This window comes from Embiotoca jacksoni, unplaced genomic scaffold (assembly GCF_022577435.1).
Source record: "Embiotoca jacksoni isolate LCO1_2020_lvr unplaced genomic scaffold, fEmbJac1.0.p SCAF_5, whole genome shotgun sequence".
NCBI classification, from domain to species: Eukaryota; Metazoa; Chordata; class Actinopteri; family Embiotocidae; genus Embiotoca; species Embiotoca jacksoni.
In genome coordinates, this window is record NW_027185403.1 from 7,593,955 (window position 1) to 7,613,241 (window position 19,287).

Below are 19,287 nucleotides of genomic sequence, written 5' to 3' on the forward strand. Positions count from 1 at the left end.
CTAGCTGGCAGGAGTCTTTTCATCTGAAGCTCCAGGGTCTTCTTCAGCAGCGTTGGGGTCAGTCTGCATAAACTTTAGGATGTTGAGGACCTTGGCTTTGGCCTCCTCAAAAGTTTCCTTCAGACCCTTCTCGAGGAGATAACCCTCACTGTCACCCTCTGGGTCCTCCAGAGCCATGGCTCCTTCCACGGCCGTCTGCAGGAACCGCAGGCTCAGCAGCACGGACATCTGCACAGAAAGAAGAATTAAAGATACTGTGAAAACGGGGTGTGAAATCTGTTAGCAGAAAGTGTTTATCTACAAATTTCATGATCAAATGGCTTCAGATACTCATAAAAGCTGATTCCTCAAGAGGAGCATCAACTTTGTTAAATCATAGATATGTAGATTGATTAAAGGTACTGTTAAACACACTATGAAGGACTTAGCACTCTGACACCTGCAGATTTTAACATTGGCATTTCCTGTACAGTTTCACCCTTCTTAGCTGAGTGTATTTATGTTTTTTAATGCTACGTTTATGGTCTCCATACCCTGTGTGAGCCAGATCAAAGACTCACGTTCATTGATTTGTAATGAACAGTAAAGCTTTTCTGGTATAGTAGAGAGGCATATTTACTCTGATGATGGAAGAATCAATGAGCTCTTTAGGAAATATATACATTTTGAGCATGAAGATGAAACCTAGGGTCAGTTTGAGTGTCCTTTTAAAATACTCCCACTTGTGAGTGTAGAAAAAATGTAAAGTAGGGAATTGTTTCTATTTTCTTTTTTTTTTTTTTTAAGGATAATCTTTTAATGTTTTCCCATTTCAGATTCTAATTATTAAGGTTAAGATTTGGGTACCTCAACTTAAACTCTGCAGTTTCCCCTCAGTCAAGCTGAGGGGATACTCTCACCAAAATACTAATGATACTGTGGAGGTTTTAATGTTTTGTAAAGTAAAACATAAGGTCCAAGTCACTTACACGAAATAGGAATTTCCCAAAACTCTGAAACTAAATATTGCTGTCGTCTTAGTTTTATTGCAGACAGTGCTATACAATTTTTTTTTTTATCTTTGTCTGATGTGGGACAAAATGATTGCGCAGACTTTTAGTTGAGAAACAGACATTATTCAGCTGGGCTTGATGCCTTGGTAACACGGCAGCGATCTGTCCCTGTTAAAGGGGAGCAGAGAAACCTCAACAGTGATCTGCTGCATTTCAAAATATAGATTGTCTGTTTAGCTGTGGGCAGTGTGTGAAGTGATGCTTTGTTAAACGTGTATGAACATCATGTTCCAGCCCGTGGCAATGTTTGTTATTTGAATAGAATGGGCCGTCAATACTGTTATTTTGCAAAGGAGTGAAAGTGCATGTTTGATTAAAAGGCAGGAATCAATGTTTGCCAGTGAGGTTTTCTGTCTGTCTGTTGTCATGGCAGTCTGTACATCAGTAGACAACCATCATGATTAAAATTATATTTTTTTTTTGCTTGTGTGTCGAGGTAATTTTGGGACAGGTGTGAAAAACTTCCTCCCACACTGACAGATACTTGGAGAAGGACACTTTTAAACGTTGACCATATTTTCTTCTGTTTGAGGACAATCACAAAGTACCTGGAGTGTTGTTTTAGTTAACCCACCTGTATCAAGATGACTGACAGCACACCAGGACCAGTTGAATTCATCAACTCCATGTAGTAGTCGGTCAGGGCCTGCCTACATCCACGGCTGTACAGGTTGAGCTCCTCTGTCTGGTATTCGTAGTTGAAGTGGGCATTGTTATCTATCAGGTGGTACTGCATGCAGGGGCGAGGGGAGGACGGGTTACAGCAGCTGAAAGGAACGCCATCCAACAAGTAACGGCTGTCCACATTACTCCTGATACGACTGGAGATAGAGAGGGGAGGGACATTATGAAAACCGGTCGTAGAAACAGATTAAAAAGAGACAGAAATGGGTGAAGAGTTAAAAGGACACAAGGGGAGAATTGAAGGAAGTTAGGAAGCAAATTCATCCCATGGAAGGTAAAGCAGAGAAAATGTTAAAAGCAGTTAAAGGCCTGACTATCATCTCAATGCACACTTGAGGAGAATTGAACAGTGCCCCTTTATATGTCCATCATGTCACAACCTTCCTGTTTGAGCTTTCATTTTCACTTATTTTGTCTTTGACCAACCTTCTGTGCTCGCTTCAAGACTAACCTTTCCATCCATATCTGTCATTCTCTTCAAAAGTAAAGGCCAGATCTATTTTTAATACACTCTTCCTCTACTATTCTCATCATTTCTTCTCCCTCTCTGTCTCCTTCCTTTCTCCACAGCATATTGTTTGACCTTTTTGGATGTGAAGACTACTTATCTGTCACTCATATTTCCCTTTCTTCTCCTTCCTGTATACCCCTCATCAGTCCAGTTTCTTCTCTCTCTCTCACCTCCCTACGTCCTATAACTTGCTGATCCATAATTGTCATTCACTCACTCCTTGACGTCCTTGGAAGTGTAGTCCAGGTATCTGTTGCTGACCCACTGAACCTCAAACCAGTCCTTGAAGTTGTTGTTTCCACAGCAGCGAAACTCCATCTGCAGACGATCAATGGTCTCTTTCTGGAAGCAGCGGCCGGGCACATCTGTATCCTTGTAGAACCGGATACCATTCCTCAGGCCCACCTGACAGTGCAGAGAGAGGTGAGTGAAAGGAAGGAGGTAAGCTCTAATCCCCAAATATATTAGAAATAAATCAAATCAACTAGTTGTTTCAAAGCAGCAGAATGTTTTCTTACATCCTGAGAGATGCACACATAGTTTTGTCCTGTCTGCACCATGGAACAGCTTTTTTTCTAGTACAAACCCCCTGACAGTCTCTATTTACCTCTTACATTTTAGACAGCTGGCTGACTCCTTCAGAAACTTAAGGGTATGTTGTGCTCAGGGCAGGTCTCTTTAACAATTGTGTCCTCCTTTCAGGCCTTACTGACTTTACCCGCTGACCTCTCATCTATGAAATCATCACCCAGCCTCGTGACCCCACCTTCAGGGACTCTTCCAGGTGTCCCTGCAGGGCGTAGCTGAGCACCACCACGGCGATGAGCATATAACAGAGCAATGCGGCTGTAGCAAACCAGCCCAGCAACAGGACCTTCCAACGGGGGAAGCGGCTTGCGTCCAGGGAGTCCTGACACACTCGACTGGCAACCCAGTTGGTGCCGATGGAGGCCAGGCCCACTATCATCAGGATGTTGGGCACCACATGGATCTCTGTGTTGTCCATCACCTCAAGAGAAGAGCACAGTCAAAGATAATAATTGCCACAAAAGCACCAGCCAACTGCAGGTCAGTTTGTCATTTCCTCTCCCCACTTCAGCAGGTAATAATCCTGCATTCTATTAGCCTTATCTGTTCTAAAAATGACCTTGGCAGCCAAGAGATTCAATTAGCTGCTGATATGCTGGAATCCACCGCTATATGGCAATATGATGATACATTTTATGAATTGCCCCTGTTACAGCAAAAGTCAATTATGGACTGAGTTTATTATGGGCTGAGTTTTCAAAAGCTTGCCAGCCACAAAGCACCTTTGCCTCATTGTTGTTTTAAAATTACCATTTAAGACTTACAATTAACGCCCAGTACTTCCACCTCCTAACATCATCATGTAATGTCTGTCCAGCCAACTGTGGTTTATGACAAATAATCTCAGCCTCAGGGTACTATTGAGGAGAACTGATTTCTACTTCATGTGAAATAATCAGTGTTGTTGATGATAAAGTTCCATAAATTGTAAAATAAACTGCATAGGGTTGTATTTGTCGATTAGGTATTGAGGAGGATTTAGCTCTTCAAGATCTTTGAGCTTCCTGACACCATTTTATTGGTCACACAGCACTTTTTTTTTTTTTACATTTCACTCATTATAGTGATCTCTACACCACCTCAGCAACATGAGTTGTCACACAGCTAAAAGATTTTAAAAAAAAATCTGATTCTCTCGCTGTAGATCAATAAATATCTGAAGGCATGCGTTCATGGCCTGCAGCTTTCCTGTGTGGCCAACTGAATATCAATTCTTCCAACTTTTCTGTGCACCATTCCTGAAGAGGTCATGACCTTCACATGCTGGTCAGATTAGCCACTTTCAACACACTCTGATGATTTTTGGGAAAACATTTTCCTGATGTTTTTTATAGAGCTGTTTAGCATACTGCACTAATGTAATTTAACATGCACAAATGTGTATGCTTACACTTGTATTTTGCGTGCTGTGTATTTGCATTTGTGGATTAAACTGTAGGGCTACGTTTAAATGAAAGTGGCAGATAAGAGACGGCACAGCAGACTCAGTAAACAACCAGGCAAAGGCAAAAGTCTGAGTTTATAATCCCATATTTGTTCAACTTTGAAAAATTCATGCAGTGCTTTCAGACTTCAGCTCCACTTGGCCTCCTGTTTGACATTGCATTAATGTGTTTGCTTCCATGTGAGCATGCAGTATTTCGGTCTCCCTACCTCGGCCCTACGAAGGAGCTCTGTTTTAAGGTAAACCCCAAGACAAAAGATGAAGGCCCCGCACATCACCGCCAGCCAGGACAGCAACCAGAGGCCCTGGGCCAGACGCACCCGCCTCTGCTGGGTGAACATCATCTTCAACAGCACCATGGCTCACTACCATGCACCGATCAGCACAAAGACAAGAGAAAAAAGTAAGAAAGAGGAAGCTGGTCAGAACAGTAAGGAGTCAAATCTGGTCAAAAATTTAGTATATCCATATATATATGACAGAGCTCACAAGAAGGTGTTTTTCAATATCGCATGGATTGTGCAGCTGGAATGGTGAGGGGTAAATGCAGGCCTTCCGCTAGTTCTTTGGTGAGTTATTAGCAGGTTGAGGTCATCTAAGTTGTTCCAGGTGGAGGGGATAAGAAGGTAGATCCCTGAGATGGTAAAGGACAGCGTCGACCTCAGAGGATAATCCAAACACTTTCACTTGGTTGCTGAAATTTGTCCCAAAAAGATTCTTTATAATCCAAATCAGTGCAGCAACACTGTGGGAAAATATGAGAAAAATGATGATGAAATATGGAAAAGATAATCCTTTCCCAAAGATGACTGGTTTCGCCGCCCAAGCAGTTGGTCACACCGCCGTGGCCACCCCCCTTCAAGTGAAAACCAATGATTTCTTCTTCTTGGTCTGATGTGGTCTTTTGACTGTGCCCCTCTGGGTCTGTGCATGTGCGGCGCCCCCCTAAACCGCTGTACCCATGGTTGGAGGACACAGAGAATGACCAAAGTCGAGAGTTTGGAACCGTAATCCCCCCCTCAGAGTCCCTGGGATCCTATTAAAGTCCAGGGGCCAATGAGAAAGCAGGCCAGTGTCTGATCAGCAAACTTGTTCTGATAGACACAGAGTATGGGAGGGCCTATTGAATTGTTATGACAGGTGGACTTACCTGAAACCCATCCACATAGGCCCGGCACGATGGATGTCTCAGAAACAGAGGAAATACATTCTCACTGTTTAAAAAGTAGTAGGAACATCATGAGATTGGAGAGTGTGGACCTAAATTTAGTTTACATACTCACTGTTTTCATATTAAAAATGTCCAAAATATATAGTATGTCATTAGAGAATAAACATCTACGCCATCTGAAACAGATCCACACACGTCTGTCATACTTCAAACACTAGCATATGCCATAGTTGAACTTTTTAAACTTTCCTTGACATTAAATGCACAAAACCCACTCTTTCTGTAATTAATTTTGAACAAACCCAACTAACAGGTTAAATCCCCTCCCTCAACCTAACTCAATTAGAAATATTTTGAATTGAGTCTGAAAAAAAGGAAACCTGCCGTCATGTATAATGTGTCATTGAAATGACCCAAAAGCCCAAATTAGTTTGGAGAGTTCATAAAAGGTCATAAATCTGTCTAAACCAAAACTGATGATTAGATCTGAAGTAGGCCACATATCTACGGTCAATTCTTTGACTGAAAATAAATTGGATATTTTTCCCAGAATGATCTCAAAGACTTTACTGAGGGTGGGTAGGCAGAGGCTCGTTCATGCAAAGTGAAAGTAAGACAAGTGCTATGCTTGTAGGGGATTATGAATACAGTGCAAGAGAGAGGGGGGTTGGTGGGGCAGGATTAAACTGTTATCATAAGTATTTATGACAGCTTGAATCAGAGCTATAGTTAGGTTGAAGCCAGTCTTGCGTTACCAGCTCTTACAACAGAGATAACAAAGATACATTCTCACTACATGTCTAAAAATATTTTCATAAATGTTCTACCACAGTACCACTAATTACACTCCCTATGGGTTGTTTTTTTTAACAGTTAACAGTGACACTGACTTAGAGATTTGCTCATATTGGCCTGAAGGAGCAGTGTAGGATCACTGAATATTTTCCCTCAGACATCTCAGAACGTCACAGAAGAACTCGAAATTGACAGTCTGACCCTGAGATGAATTCACGGTGCACAATCTTGGTATTATCAAAGAAAATTCAATCTTTGACAGTGACGTTTTGCCCCTCTTGAAACAAAATGCCACTCAAAACATCTCTCCAAGCTTATTGCTTAATTGTCATGGGCTTTATTAAGAATATTAAGGTTCTCCATTGACGATTTCCAGAGTTTGACACAAAATTTTATGCATGCCCTTCTGGTCATGTCCATGGAGAAATTGCAGACGCATCCGGTCCACTGCCATCAAAACCAAGTGTAACTCAGGTGCTGATTTTGATCAAGTGACTAAACTTGGAGTATTTACTCATGAAGATCAGAGCTTTTTTGTGCTCTGTGCATATTGTGGTGCTATGCAGTTAGCGTGCAACAGGAGCAGTTTTGATCCACCCTCGTATTCCATCTCTGCCAATAGATCCCCCTAAATCATACACACTGAACCTTTACTAAACAAACCTGTTCAGCCCTGAAGTGACAGAGATGTTGATCATTTTTGTCATCAATTACCTGCCAGCCTTTAAGAATGGCAACACTGTCTTTATGTTGTTTTTTGTAATGTTTGATGTTGACAGAAGACAGGACTGCTCCCTTTCTTCTGACCATAAACAATGAACAGATATCTGTAGTCAAGTTAACATGATTATCTTTATTGGGAAAACATCCTTAATGACACAGAGTAGAAGTATTTATGATGGCAAAACTCATAGAGAGATTGGGATGATAAAGATTAGAATAATATTATGTTGATACCGCACATTAACTAATCGACACTGTCACAATAACTGCACATAATTACAACTTTTTAGCTTAACTATACATTTTTGTTGACTACATGTTCTTACACATCTACCCCCGACATCATATTATTTGAGAAAGGAAGAGCCAGCACATTTTCTAACATACAAACACACGACATCACTAAATATTTACTCAAACCTCTCCAAGTAAAATCTAAATTTTATATCAAATAATATAGTAAATATTTTTTAAATATATTAGTTTAAGTACTGTTTCCTTTGGTCTGTTTTGAGTATCACTTATCACTCTGTTTATTCTGCACAAAAATACAGTACAAATATGAACACAAATGGTTATTTCTACATAAAGGATCAGGAGGTAATTGTGCCTGGCAGAATTAATTATTGACAAAAGTAAAAGCCAAACTGTTGTCAGAGATCATGACACTAATGGTGCATCAGGCTGCTGTTGAAAGATGGCTGAAAGAGATGTTTTGTTTGAAGAGGAAAGAGGATTTAAAAAGATTGTTCGCTTCACTCCTCTGGTAGCTGTATCAGCCTTTGTCACTCAAAAGTCATGTATTGAATTCAGTTTAATTTTTTCATCCTTGATAAAAAAAATTAGAAGAAGTACTTAATATCAACTACATTTTTTTAAAACCTTGTCTTTCATTATACTGATGAGTCTTAAAGGCCAACCGTTGTTGTCGAACTTACTGTTGAAATGTAAAACTGTTTCTCTAAAAAGTAACTTTTTCACGTTTATCACATTAGTGTCAGTAATATCCATCATCATAGATACAGCTGGATGTGCTTTTCATTTCATTTGTCTACAATGGGAGCTCTTAAACACAGAAGCCGTCCCACCATTGTCAGGAGTGACAACTGTACTCTGTATCACAGATACCATTTTATATGATCAGCAGGCTCTATGTTATTTTGGGAGTAAATTACAAGGTAACAGAGAATAAACAGTCATGTACATATTATTAAAAAAAAAAAAAAAAAAAAAAACATTTAAATGCATTTATGACATTACTTTGAAATCCTACTATTATGAAATAATACATTTTTGAATATTTTGTCATTTATTTTCTCAGTTTCTCATTTTACTGACACAGCTGCTGCAAGTTTTTCCCCTCAGTGGAAAATTTGGTTTCTTTTATTGGTCTTATTTGTTGTTGTTGTCAGTGTTGTGTGTGAAAATATTGTTCTGCGCATCTAATTTAGACAATTTCATCTTTTAACATGATGCAAAGCACTCCATTCTCCTGCATGTGCAACCTAAAAGTACATATCTACAAGCAAAAAGGACACACTAATTTTCTCAGTCACAGTATCTTGGACACAGTGTTTGCATCTGACAGATATTCATGAGACACATGAATAAAAACATATTTCAATGCAATAAGACGAGAATATACATCCACCTTGCCATGTTTTTCAGTCAGCTACTTTGCCTGTTTGTTCCACTCCACTCGCCCACTCCTGCCCACTTTGCTGATCCCTCCCTCCTCCAACCTCCTTGTGGGCCTGCAGCTGCTGCAAGAAATCATCCAGGATCTGCTGGGCTGACGTGGAGTTCACTTCCTTAACTTCCTGCTCCAAAATATTTACCTTTAACCCTCCCTTCCCACCCCAGCTGTCACCACCCACATGGACCTGCCAGGGGTCTGGAGGGGTGTCAGAGTGGTTGGTACTTGGGGAAGGCTGCTGCTGGCTTTGGGGGTAGAGAGGTTGTGGCCTGGCAGCGTAACTGGCAGCCATTTTCTTATAGATAGCAGTGCTGATGTCAGTCACAGAGAAAGGTGGACTGTGGCACGACTCATGCTGACCTGGGAGACTGCTTTCATTTACTGTTGTTGGTACACCCTGTTTGAATGGCATGAAGGCTGTGATCCTCTGTGGACCTGCCTCTGATTTTGTCAACCAATCGAGTGCATCTCCTTCCACTTTAGGAGGGTGGGATTGGCCATCTGTTTGTGGTGAGGTGGCAGAATGGCTGATGGGAGCAGAGCTTGTGAGAAACTTCTGTGTGGCCTCAGCTGAGTCAAAGTGCCTCTCCAAAAGGTCCTTTATCAAGCACGGTACCTGAGGTACAGACACCAAACACAAACATTAACTCTCAATTAATGTCACTTCGCATGAATGGACATTTTTTTCTTGCACACATCGTCACGAATGTTTAATGCAAGATTTAGCAGATCGGCTGTATGAAAAGTGATGTTTTGTTTAAATAACTGCTCTAAAAAAAAAAAAAAAAAAACACTTTAAGCATTTTGTTATATATGTCTAATTTGAGCCTCATCAAACCGTAATTATTGAATGGGCCAATTGAAGTGGACAGAGGGCCCCGAAGTGCAGACAGATTTTCATAGTATTGTTTAGCTGTAAGTAGACAAAGTTATAAACTTACTTTACCATTTTATACTAATCATCATAAAATTTTTCTGAGGATTTAATTCCTATCCAAGGCTGTTTCACCATCATCCATTATTCATGTAATTTATTTCCCCTTACTTATATTTTCTGCATTGCATCATGGAAGAAAAATCTATAATATATAGAATGCTTGCTGTCTGATTTTAGTATACTTTATTTTGTCACTTTTTCAAATGTGAACGTACAACATTCTCTAAACCTACTGAGAATGAGCTGCAGGAACACACTGAGACTGTTTAAAATGACTGATGTTTACATTTCTCACTGGATTAATTTTAATATCCGATACATAACCAGATATAAAAAATAATCCAGTTAGAAATGTCATCAGTCATTGTGTGATGAGGCTCAAATTAGATATTTTCAACAAAAGGCTTGAAGTTTTGTGAAGATAGAAAGATGTGGTTTCATGATGCTGCATGTCAAATCTTGAACTGACCTGCCGGACCAAGGAATAAGTAAAATGTTTTCTTTCTGTTGACATCTAATGTGTGTGGAAGTATCTCTTCATGTCCAGTAGATGGCGGTGTGTGCTCACATTGATATTCTCCAAGGCTGCAATGGTGCTGTGGGCGTCATCCAGCTCTGAGCCCAGCTGGGACACACGATTTAGCAGGTACTTCCTTTCACTGGTCAGGCTCTCTGACTACACACGCACACAAATAAGAACATAAGATAAAATGCGAAAGTAGCATATGGGTTGTGAATGCAATGAGTGAGGTACAAGATGAGTTCCTTCTTTTATTCATCTTCCCATGATTTGCACATTTTAAGCTCCAATTTTCTCACCGCTATGTGCAGATGCTCCCCCAGCAGATTATTGGCGTGCTTGGTTCCACTGTGTGTCTGCAGCAGGCTACATCACAAAAACAAAGAAGAGTGATTCAAAAGCTTTTAAATTCTGTGCAATGAGACCCATTTAAAACTCCTTCCTAAACCTAGCACTCTTTACTATGATGTTATCTTTTAGGAGGCGTGATTGCAACTGTTAGAGCAAGTGGCACCCACAAACTGTCCCAATGAATATGCAACAACTGACACCCAACTGGAGCCCACTGTGAGGTAACCATTCACTCCAGTTGCTCCAGTCTGTTGCAGAATGTCTGGTATGTGCCTGGTGGGCAGCAACAGTTGTTTGGTAACAAACACAGACCTGACAGTGTGAAAAGACAGGACAGATGCCTTTAGTCCTCCCTGTGCTCTGTTAACTCAGGAAAGTGAGTCACTGCAGGACCAAAACACCCTCAGAAATGGACAGGAGGGGAAATATGTGTCCTATGATGTTCATCCAGTACATTCCATAGATCAATTAATCTATAAAAACTGCTTTAGAATTTCATTGATTACCACATTACAGCAATGCCCTCCCCTACAGAGGCATACTTCCCATTATGTATTGTTTTATCATTCTATACTGTGGAATGATGCTGTCCCAGTGGAATCTTTAGTTCTTACTTGCCAACACCAGTCAAAGATTTAAGCAATAATCCAGCGTGCATGTTGAGTTTTGTTCTGGGAAAGATGCTAAACCTTTTATATTTCTCTTTGACATGACTGAGCTCGTCCCTGGTCCTCTGCAGCTCTGCCTCCAGGCTCTCGATGCAAACCACCGTCTGCAGCAAGTTCTGGTGAAGATCTGCATTCTCCTCCTGCAGTGCCCTGAACACAGAGGCATGATGGGAGATGGAGTCACTGCATGTATGGTTACTAGACATTATTTTTAACTGTTTCTTTTGGATTCAGACCAATATCATCCAAACATTTACTGTTTTAATATGTTACTTGGACATACAGGAGGTCAGAAATTAAGGTCATTTAGCAGTAATGAGTCAAAGTTGTATGGCAGTTTGCACTATTTTAATTACAAATATAGTTCTGGTATATCAGTTTATAAGCTTCTTTTTTTTAACAAATGACAGACTCAAATTTGCTCACTGTACGGTTGCATCAACTAAAAAAAAACTACAAAATTAGACATGTGAATTCTGTATTACATATAAAGGTGGCAAATACTAGTGTAGCTATGAAGACTATGGTGTGTAAATGTGTAGATATGAAGAGGTTTTATCAAAGTTATTCTAAAAGTTATTTTGTCATCCTCACTTCAGTTTCCCTGTCACATATGCGTATTACTGACAACATAGAGACAGTTATGTAAATGAGTTCCATAACAACACTTCTTCCTGTTTAAACTGGAGAGGAGGCTCATTAGTTTAATCAACAACCACTTGAGATAGACAGAGTGAGAAAGAGAGAAATGTATGAAAATCTGAAGTGGGCAGACAGAGAGTACAACAGACACTTACTGAAGATGGTCGACATCACACAGCATGTCCTAAAATAAGAACAGGACAAGTATAAAAAGAAGGTGGACAAGCTCAAACAAGAAATATAAGATAATTTGGGATATAGTGTAGTTGTAATTGAATTATCATACTGTGCAAACAGGCTGTGGAATTCATAACTATGTGTACAGTCATGTTTTGTATGCACATTGAATTTAAAATGAAACGATGACTGTGTGCAATAACATTCAGCTTTGATTTGCAGGTACATTACTAATCCTCTATGAATGTGAACACTCCCATAAACACCCTTCATTGAGAGTCCAGACCTTCCAGTCACTGTTTCTTTTGAAGGCTATTAGGTCAGGTAAAGTACAAAACAATGAAAAACACATCACTGTTCAAGTTCAACAAGCACTGCAGATATGTGACTATGTGAACTGGAGCCGTTTTAAATACCTGGCAAAAACAAAATAACCTACATGGTTGCTGAATGGAGTCCCAAAATCCACAGGAAATTAGCTGTTCGGACTGATTCAGAGATTGATGTTAAGACAAACTAAGAAAAATATGAAGAAAAATAATGATCCATTCATTTCTCTATCTATCACTTAATAACTGTTCAGTGTTATAGGCACTGGAGCCGGGCCCAGCAGGCATTGTGTTAACAATGTCCTCACTCCCACCCAGGATGGGTCCCCACTCCATTACTGAGGGCATGACAGATTGAATAAACTATTGAGTTATGATGCGACTGGAAACAGGGTCTACCAGAATCGATCAGTTCTGTGAAGTTAAATCCGGAGCCAGGATTTTCCCCTATGTCCACATGTACATGCGTGGATGCATATATGTTAGTGTATGTGCATATGTTAGTGTATGTGCATATGTGTGTGTGTGTGTGTGTGTGTGTGTGTGTGTGTGTGTGTGTGTGTGTGTGTGTGTGTGTGTGTGTGTGTGTGTGTGTGTGTGTGTGAATTCACAAAATCAATCAGACCAAGTGACATCAAACACTATGCAGGAAAAATGCAATGTTATGTAATGTTGTGTGTTTATGCGTACATAAGAGCCTGAGCGGATTCTCACATAAGAGTGACATGAGCTCTTATCACAAGCAGCAAACATTGTGTGTAGTGCTGGTTGTGAGCTGTACAGGTTTGTCTCAGTGGATGTGTGTTTTATCCTCCTACACATTCAGTTCATAGAACATACAGGGCAAAGTCTCGAAAGCAAAGAATGCACCACAAATATCAAAAAGTTTCCTTTAAAAGTACTGGACGATCATCTGCTGCATTGCTGAAGAATGACTCAGCTCACAATGCGTAGTGTTTGACAACTCCCACACAAACCTATGACTCAGCTACACCGCCTCTGCAAGAGAGGAGCAACGTCGTGCTCATTCTCTACTTTCTATTCAGAGATATCATCTTTTCACTTCACTGCTTTGCCTTCAGGATCTTAATCACTGAATCCTTTTACTTTTACGTTTCAATCATTATCACGTTTCATCTATAGATCAGAGGACTTCTTTTTGAGTGCTGCGTCATGATAAGATATAATTCATATGATTATCTAGACGGTATTATTTGTGCTATAAAATGTAGCAGAGAGGTAATGTTGCAGTTAAATTCAGTTTATTCTCGGTTTTGGTTGTTTTGTAGTTTAAATTTCTTACAATTTGATTCATAAATGGCCCCTTTGGGGGACCATTTGTGTTTCTCCGTGGCTTTACTTACTTAAATTATAGTAGCTGGCCGAAATATATCACATCATAACTTATTTGTGACTTACTATGACTTATTTCTCTGGAGCCTTTAGTTATTTACAGTTGACTGTATAACACTAGGATTATTATCTTACAACCAAAACAGATTTTTATAAATTGTTCTCGACTTTGCTATGCAAAATTAAGGTATATGTTGTATTCTGACATTTTATTTTCGTGATCTGAGACTTGAAATCCCCTGTTTGTCCCGCCGCATTATTGTATCCTGTTAAGAGGAGCAAAAGTACCATTAAAGTGAACTCACCCTGTGCTGTTTAGGGTTCCCCCCATGCTGTGACTGGTGTCGACCACTCTCTGAGCTGTAACTGGTAGCTGTGGAGACTGTGTCTCTGGCCCTGGATGAGTCAGATTTTATGGATGAGGACTCAGATCCAAGACCTGGTCCTGGGCCCTGAGCTGAGGATGGAGGGGAGTAGCTTGACCCTCGGTGCCCAGAGACTGGGTGCCCTTGCTGATTGAAGTTCTGGGTATGTGGATGTTGACCGTGGGAGGAGCTGGGCTGCTGTTTGCGGTGGTGGCGTTGCTTGGGCTGACTGGGTTCAGGGCTAGTGCTGGCTCCGTCCGTGAGGTGAGAACCACTTCTGCTATATCTGTCTCCTGATACGGAGCCTCCAGTGGGCGAGGGCCTCCTGTCCTTACGACTGCTGCCATGGTGGCTGTAGTGACAAGGCACGGGGCTGCCGTGGTGGTTCCTAACTGCATATGAGATCAGTTTGTCAGGATTGGCGCAGTCTGAGTGTTTTCGAGAGCTGCTGTGAGCTTTCTCCTGTCTGCAGGGCTGTTTCGAACGTTGCTCCGTCTTATCCCCTTTGCCCTCTCGGAGCTTCTTTGGTGGGAGCTGAGGCTTGACTGGGCCAGATGTTGGGACTGGGGAAGATGTCTTCCCGGTAGTTTTATTATTGTTCACACCCAAAATGGTGAGATCCGATGGACTTATAACCTGTTTTGTAATCTCATCTAGAAAGGCTGAGAATTGTATTTTTCCCTGAACAAAATTTGCCCTGGCTTGCACTATCCCAGCCTTGGGGATCCCTTTGCCCTTCTGCTCACTCTGACTTTGTCCCTTGGAAACTGACAACACCTCCATCGACCTTACCTTGCGAATGTCAGTATGATGCTCCTTCTTCTTGAGGATCCCTTTACTGGGTAGCTGGATAGAAGACACTGCCCTCTTGGGGCCCTTGGATACCCCTGAAATAATGTCTTCCTCACTGAAAGCCAGGCTGCGGGTCAAACTAGTCGTCTTATACAAAGGCCCATAGTTTATGTTCGATTCCCTGGATTCTCCTCCAACGTCACTGTCATTACACTGCAGGAAGGCTTCATCACTGCGACTGTGAGCTCGGTTAAGAGAAGAAAAACTATGCTTCCCCCTCCGGGGTGAGCTTTCATGCGACTCGCTACAATTACTTCCTTTTATGCCATGTTTGACGGTAGCAAAGACAATGGGCTCGCTGCTGTTGTCTTCCCGGAAACCTATGCGCACATCTGGAATATTGGAGCAGGACAGGGAATGCTGTGGGCGCTCAGCATGCCGAACAGAGAAGGGATCATTTGCGCTTGCCTCTGTGTGCCAGGGGGATGAAGAGGAGGAAGAGTTGCAGGAAGAGATGGAAGAGGAAGAGGCCCTAGTGTGGTGGTCATAAAGCATGTCATCATCTTCACTGTGGTGAAACTGATGAGAATAGTGGGCATCGTGGTAAGGGCTGTCATGGACATAGTGACCGTGTTGATGGTGATTATGGTGCCCTCGGCTTTCATCTGTATTTCTGTCAGTGTCATCCAACTTTGTGTACCTACAAGACAGCAAATGTATGTAAATGTGCACCTACTTAACTCTACTGTACGAAATAGGGATTGTGCACATTAACTTAATTTACAATCAGGTGTATGTTTAAATCCGAAGCTGCAGATGCCTTAATTTTTCAATCTCTGCACCACAATGGCGATCTTTTTGCTAACAATACATCTTGTAGATTAGAATAAAACGTCTTACCTGTGTGATTGAGTGTCCTGGTGATGATGGTGGTGGTGCATCTTTCGTGGCTTGATCTCATCCGGTGAAGAAGGGCCGTGAACTGGCTTAAAAAATTTCTCCATTACCTGTCTCTTCCCTGGTGGTAGGCTGTCGATGCTGTCCTGTTTGGGTTGACTAAACAAGGGGTACTGATGGAGATCTGTGTTGGTACTCTGCTCTTTTCTCTGTTCTATTTTTGTTCTGACAATCTTTTTTTCTATAAAGCTACAACGTGCCTGTCGAAGTCAATTTCAAAGACCATCAAATTGCTGTTGACAGCCATGTTGAGGACAAAAATAGTCACAGGATGAGGTGAGGGTTTGTAAAAAAAAAAAAAAAAAAAAAGATGAAATTCCAATTGAGCTAATAAAGAGTTCAGTCCTCAAAATATTTGCTTGCAGTAGTTGCTGCAGAAAACACATCTGCAAGTGTTTTAGCAAAGTATCCTGCTGTTGTATTGTTTGTGTATCTATATAGGAATAAGTTTGTCTCCCTCCGCATCTGGCTGCAGATTAATGGAACTGCAACTCGTGAGCAGGAATGTATGAATTCCTGGATGGTGGCTTGATTTTGCATCACATCTGATGTAACAGCTCAGTGCTCATTGAACCAGCTGAAAGAGCGAGACCTTTGTCCTCATACAGGAGACAATTGAACAAAGCCCTGCGGAACAGGATCTATATCAGGGCTCATCTACCCCACTGATAGAGGCCGACACTGCAGAACGGAGTTTGCCCAAATTTTTGTGCTGCCCTGTTTTTCAATTTCAAAACTCTATAATCTTGTGTGACACTTTTTGTTTTCACCATTATTGTTATAAATTCATAAAAAAAAGGAATGTATACGGACTAATCAAAGGTATTGAACAACCCACTGTTGCCCCATTGATTTTTAGAGGTTTCCTGTTTCAGCTGAGGCCTACATAATCACATTCACAAGGGGAGGGTGAAATGATGACATTGGTCGTGGGATAATATGAATTTGTCTGCCATCAGAAATGATATCATACCATTTTTACTGTGACAGTTATCCTGTTGGAAATCAGCCACTTTCTCTGGTTATTTTTTAATTAAAAGCTTGATTTCTCTCAAAATGTACTATTACAATTAGTCACCATTCCTCTTCTGATACAACTGTCCTCCCTATTTCCACAAATGTCCTAAACAATGGATTATTCTTCATTGCTGAAGAAGTCTTACACAATTTGCATTGAGTAATCACTCCCTGATGTCTTTACCTGCGAGTAAATCACAACAAGGTCTTAATCAGCCTATGTAATGAATCGATCTTGTTGGGTTTGGTTATCACATGAAAGAAGAAAATCTGCATGGCACTGATTACATCCTGTTGAGCATCTATGAGTAATCAATTCATGGGGGTTGGGAGGAGGTGAAACTCAACGAGGGGACAACTCACCCACCACACCCGAGTGTTGCTGATCAATAGTGAGCTACCATAATATACATAGTTGCATAAGGGAGGTTGCCTAGACTTGTCCATGTTACTGCAATCAATACTCCAAACCAGATCTGCAGATGAAAAGACAAAGGAGGGAAAGGGAGCACACTGCACCCCCTGTTGGTGAGCAGAAGTAACTCCCGCTTGGCCTGGTAATTTTCCACCCTGTCACAGCAACACACTTTCTGGCAATGGACATTTCTGGATATTTCCAGTTTTATAACGTACAATCTTTGGTCAGCACTCACACCGTTTTAACGTATCATTTGAATTTAACTTTGATACGATATTAAATCCTAGAATACAGGCTTGTAACCATGACTACACTTTACTATTTGATGTTTTTGAGAAAGCAAAGACAAAAAGCGCCCTTAGGTTTTACGGGAACTTTTAAAGAAACAACCAAAAATGAAAAACGCATTCAAATAAAATGAGATGAGTTAGCTGTTTTCTATTGTTCTTCAATCACAAAAAGTATCTCATTGCAGTGAAGGGGAAGTAGATCCGACAAGTCACTCCACTATATTCTAGTTTGATCCGGTTTGGAGGACCGTGTTACACACAAGCAAAGATTAGCCCGCGTAGCCGTTCCAGTGACGTCAGCGGTTTTTGACTGACTATGGTTATAAGATCGGAAAATGTGTCTTTTATTGTGGCTTACTTCACTGTTTTGAGTTTCTTTTGCCAGCAGATAGTGAAATTAACGGAAAATATCCATAAAATGACTCGTTTCTCACTCACTTGTCTTGAAAAGGAGGAAGAATGCAGTATACCTTTGCGGCTTTGTCCTGTGTTCAATAGTGCCTTGTTTATTGTCACACATTAATTCATTTATAAAGTTCTTTTTTAAAATTCGACTCAATTTATGCAGCAATTAATATTCGAAGCTTTACTTTCGTGTAAATGAGGGACTACTTTCTTGTCGGATGAACATCAACGTTGCCGTAGCTGAATCACCCACACTGTATAAATACTGCCAGTGACGCCATTTCTATCCACACTGCATCGACACGAATTCGGCTTGCGTTTGGGCGTCGCAGGTTAAACCGGTTTTGTTTTTCTTCCTTTTAATACTTAAACTTTCGATCATTAAGAATGGTAGCATTTGGTTTTGCTCTGTCTAGTTTGATATTTGTGAAGAGTTTCAATTTAGGGTGTTTTGTTTTTCCTTAGTGAACGCTGGGCCCTATCTCGAAGGCTACCCTATGAAAATACGCAGTGTACTTTTTACGGTCTTTTTCTACGATATTTTTTTTGTCATCCAGCTTTTTAACTACTACGTTTAAGATGACAGATACCAATGAAAGTAGTCTTTGATCCAAAACCAAAGCTGGATCTTTTTTTTTTTTTCTTTTTTTGTTGGCAGTTCTTGATCTAACGGCACCAGGCCACGCGAGCCATATATAGACCGTTTGTGTCCGCGTTGTGTAAACGTTGTTCTTTAAGTCTTTTTTTTTTTTTTTTTTTGTTAGCCTTCATATTGAGCTCTAATACGTGTCATTAATGACATCACCGGTTAACGCGATGTTTTTTTTAAAGAACAGCTTCAAAATTGGTACTTTCGAGGTCTGTAACGGCAGTTGGCTTGATATGGGAGCCGTGACGTAGTGCTTATAACTGTTTGCTATTGGTTGATTCGAAAAACGCCATGACGTAACGAGACGGGCGTAAAGGTTGTGGGCAGGGTTTTACCAGTCGTACAATGGCTGCAAAACTGCACCGAAAATATTTTTAACCTTTTCTCAACTGACGGTTTAAAAAAAACGGGCGTTTCATTGCAAAGTAGCCCCGTCCTGATTTCCTTAACAGGGCGGAAAAGCGAGACCGTTTAGTCAGCTGACTTGGTCATAAAACGATCGTAAGAATAGAAGGTCTCGGATGCGTCTCCAATCAATTAAGGACAGAGCTGAAACACGTTAGTCGAAACGTGCGAGTTATTCAATTTAAAATCGAAACGATAAATGACTAAGCATATGCTAGTATGAAACTATGGCATTGCAGTAGAAGAACTAGAACCTAAAAGCAGTTCGAAAATTAAATAGGTAATTTGAAAAAGTAAGACGAGTTTGAGGTTGTTTTTTTTCTTTTATAGAAGTTTATGGTGGATGAG

The 19,287-nt window shown here is 40.8% G+C and overlaps 2 protein-coding genes across 2 annotated transcripts; both read right to left on the reverse strand.

Annotated features, from left to right (window-relative positions):
- On the reverse strand, positions 1–4,638 carry rom1b (retinal outer segment membrane protein 1b). The gene is made up of 5 exons (XM_069171316.1): positions 4,489–4,638; positions 3,014–3,256; positions 2,465–2,652; positions 1,627–1,873; positions 1–228 (listed from the first exon to the last, which is right to left on the reverse strand). Exons 1-5 carry the CDS (start codon positions 4,636–4,638, stop codon positions 1–3), a joined length of 1,056 nt encoding a protein of 351 aa, XP_069027417.1.
- A 2,450-nt stretch (positions 4,639–7,088) lies between these two features.
- On the reverse strand, positions 7,089–15,927 carry LOC138211748 (uncharacterized). Its single transcript, XM_069171857.1, has 7 exons — positions 15,699–15,927; positions 13,947–15,498; positions 11,938–11,966; positions 11,162–11,290; positions 10,421–10,487; positions 10,170–10,277; positions 7,089–9,280 (listed from the first exon to the last, which is right to left on the reverse strand). The coding sequence occupies exons 1-7, from the start codon at positions 15,800–15,802 to the stop codon at positions 8,633–8,635; spliced, it is 2,637 nt and encodes an 878-aa protein (XP_069027958.1). The 5' UTR covers positions 15,803–15,927; the 3' UTR covers positions 7,089–8,632.
- Positions 15,928–19,287: the final 3,360 nt, after the last annotated feature.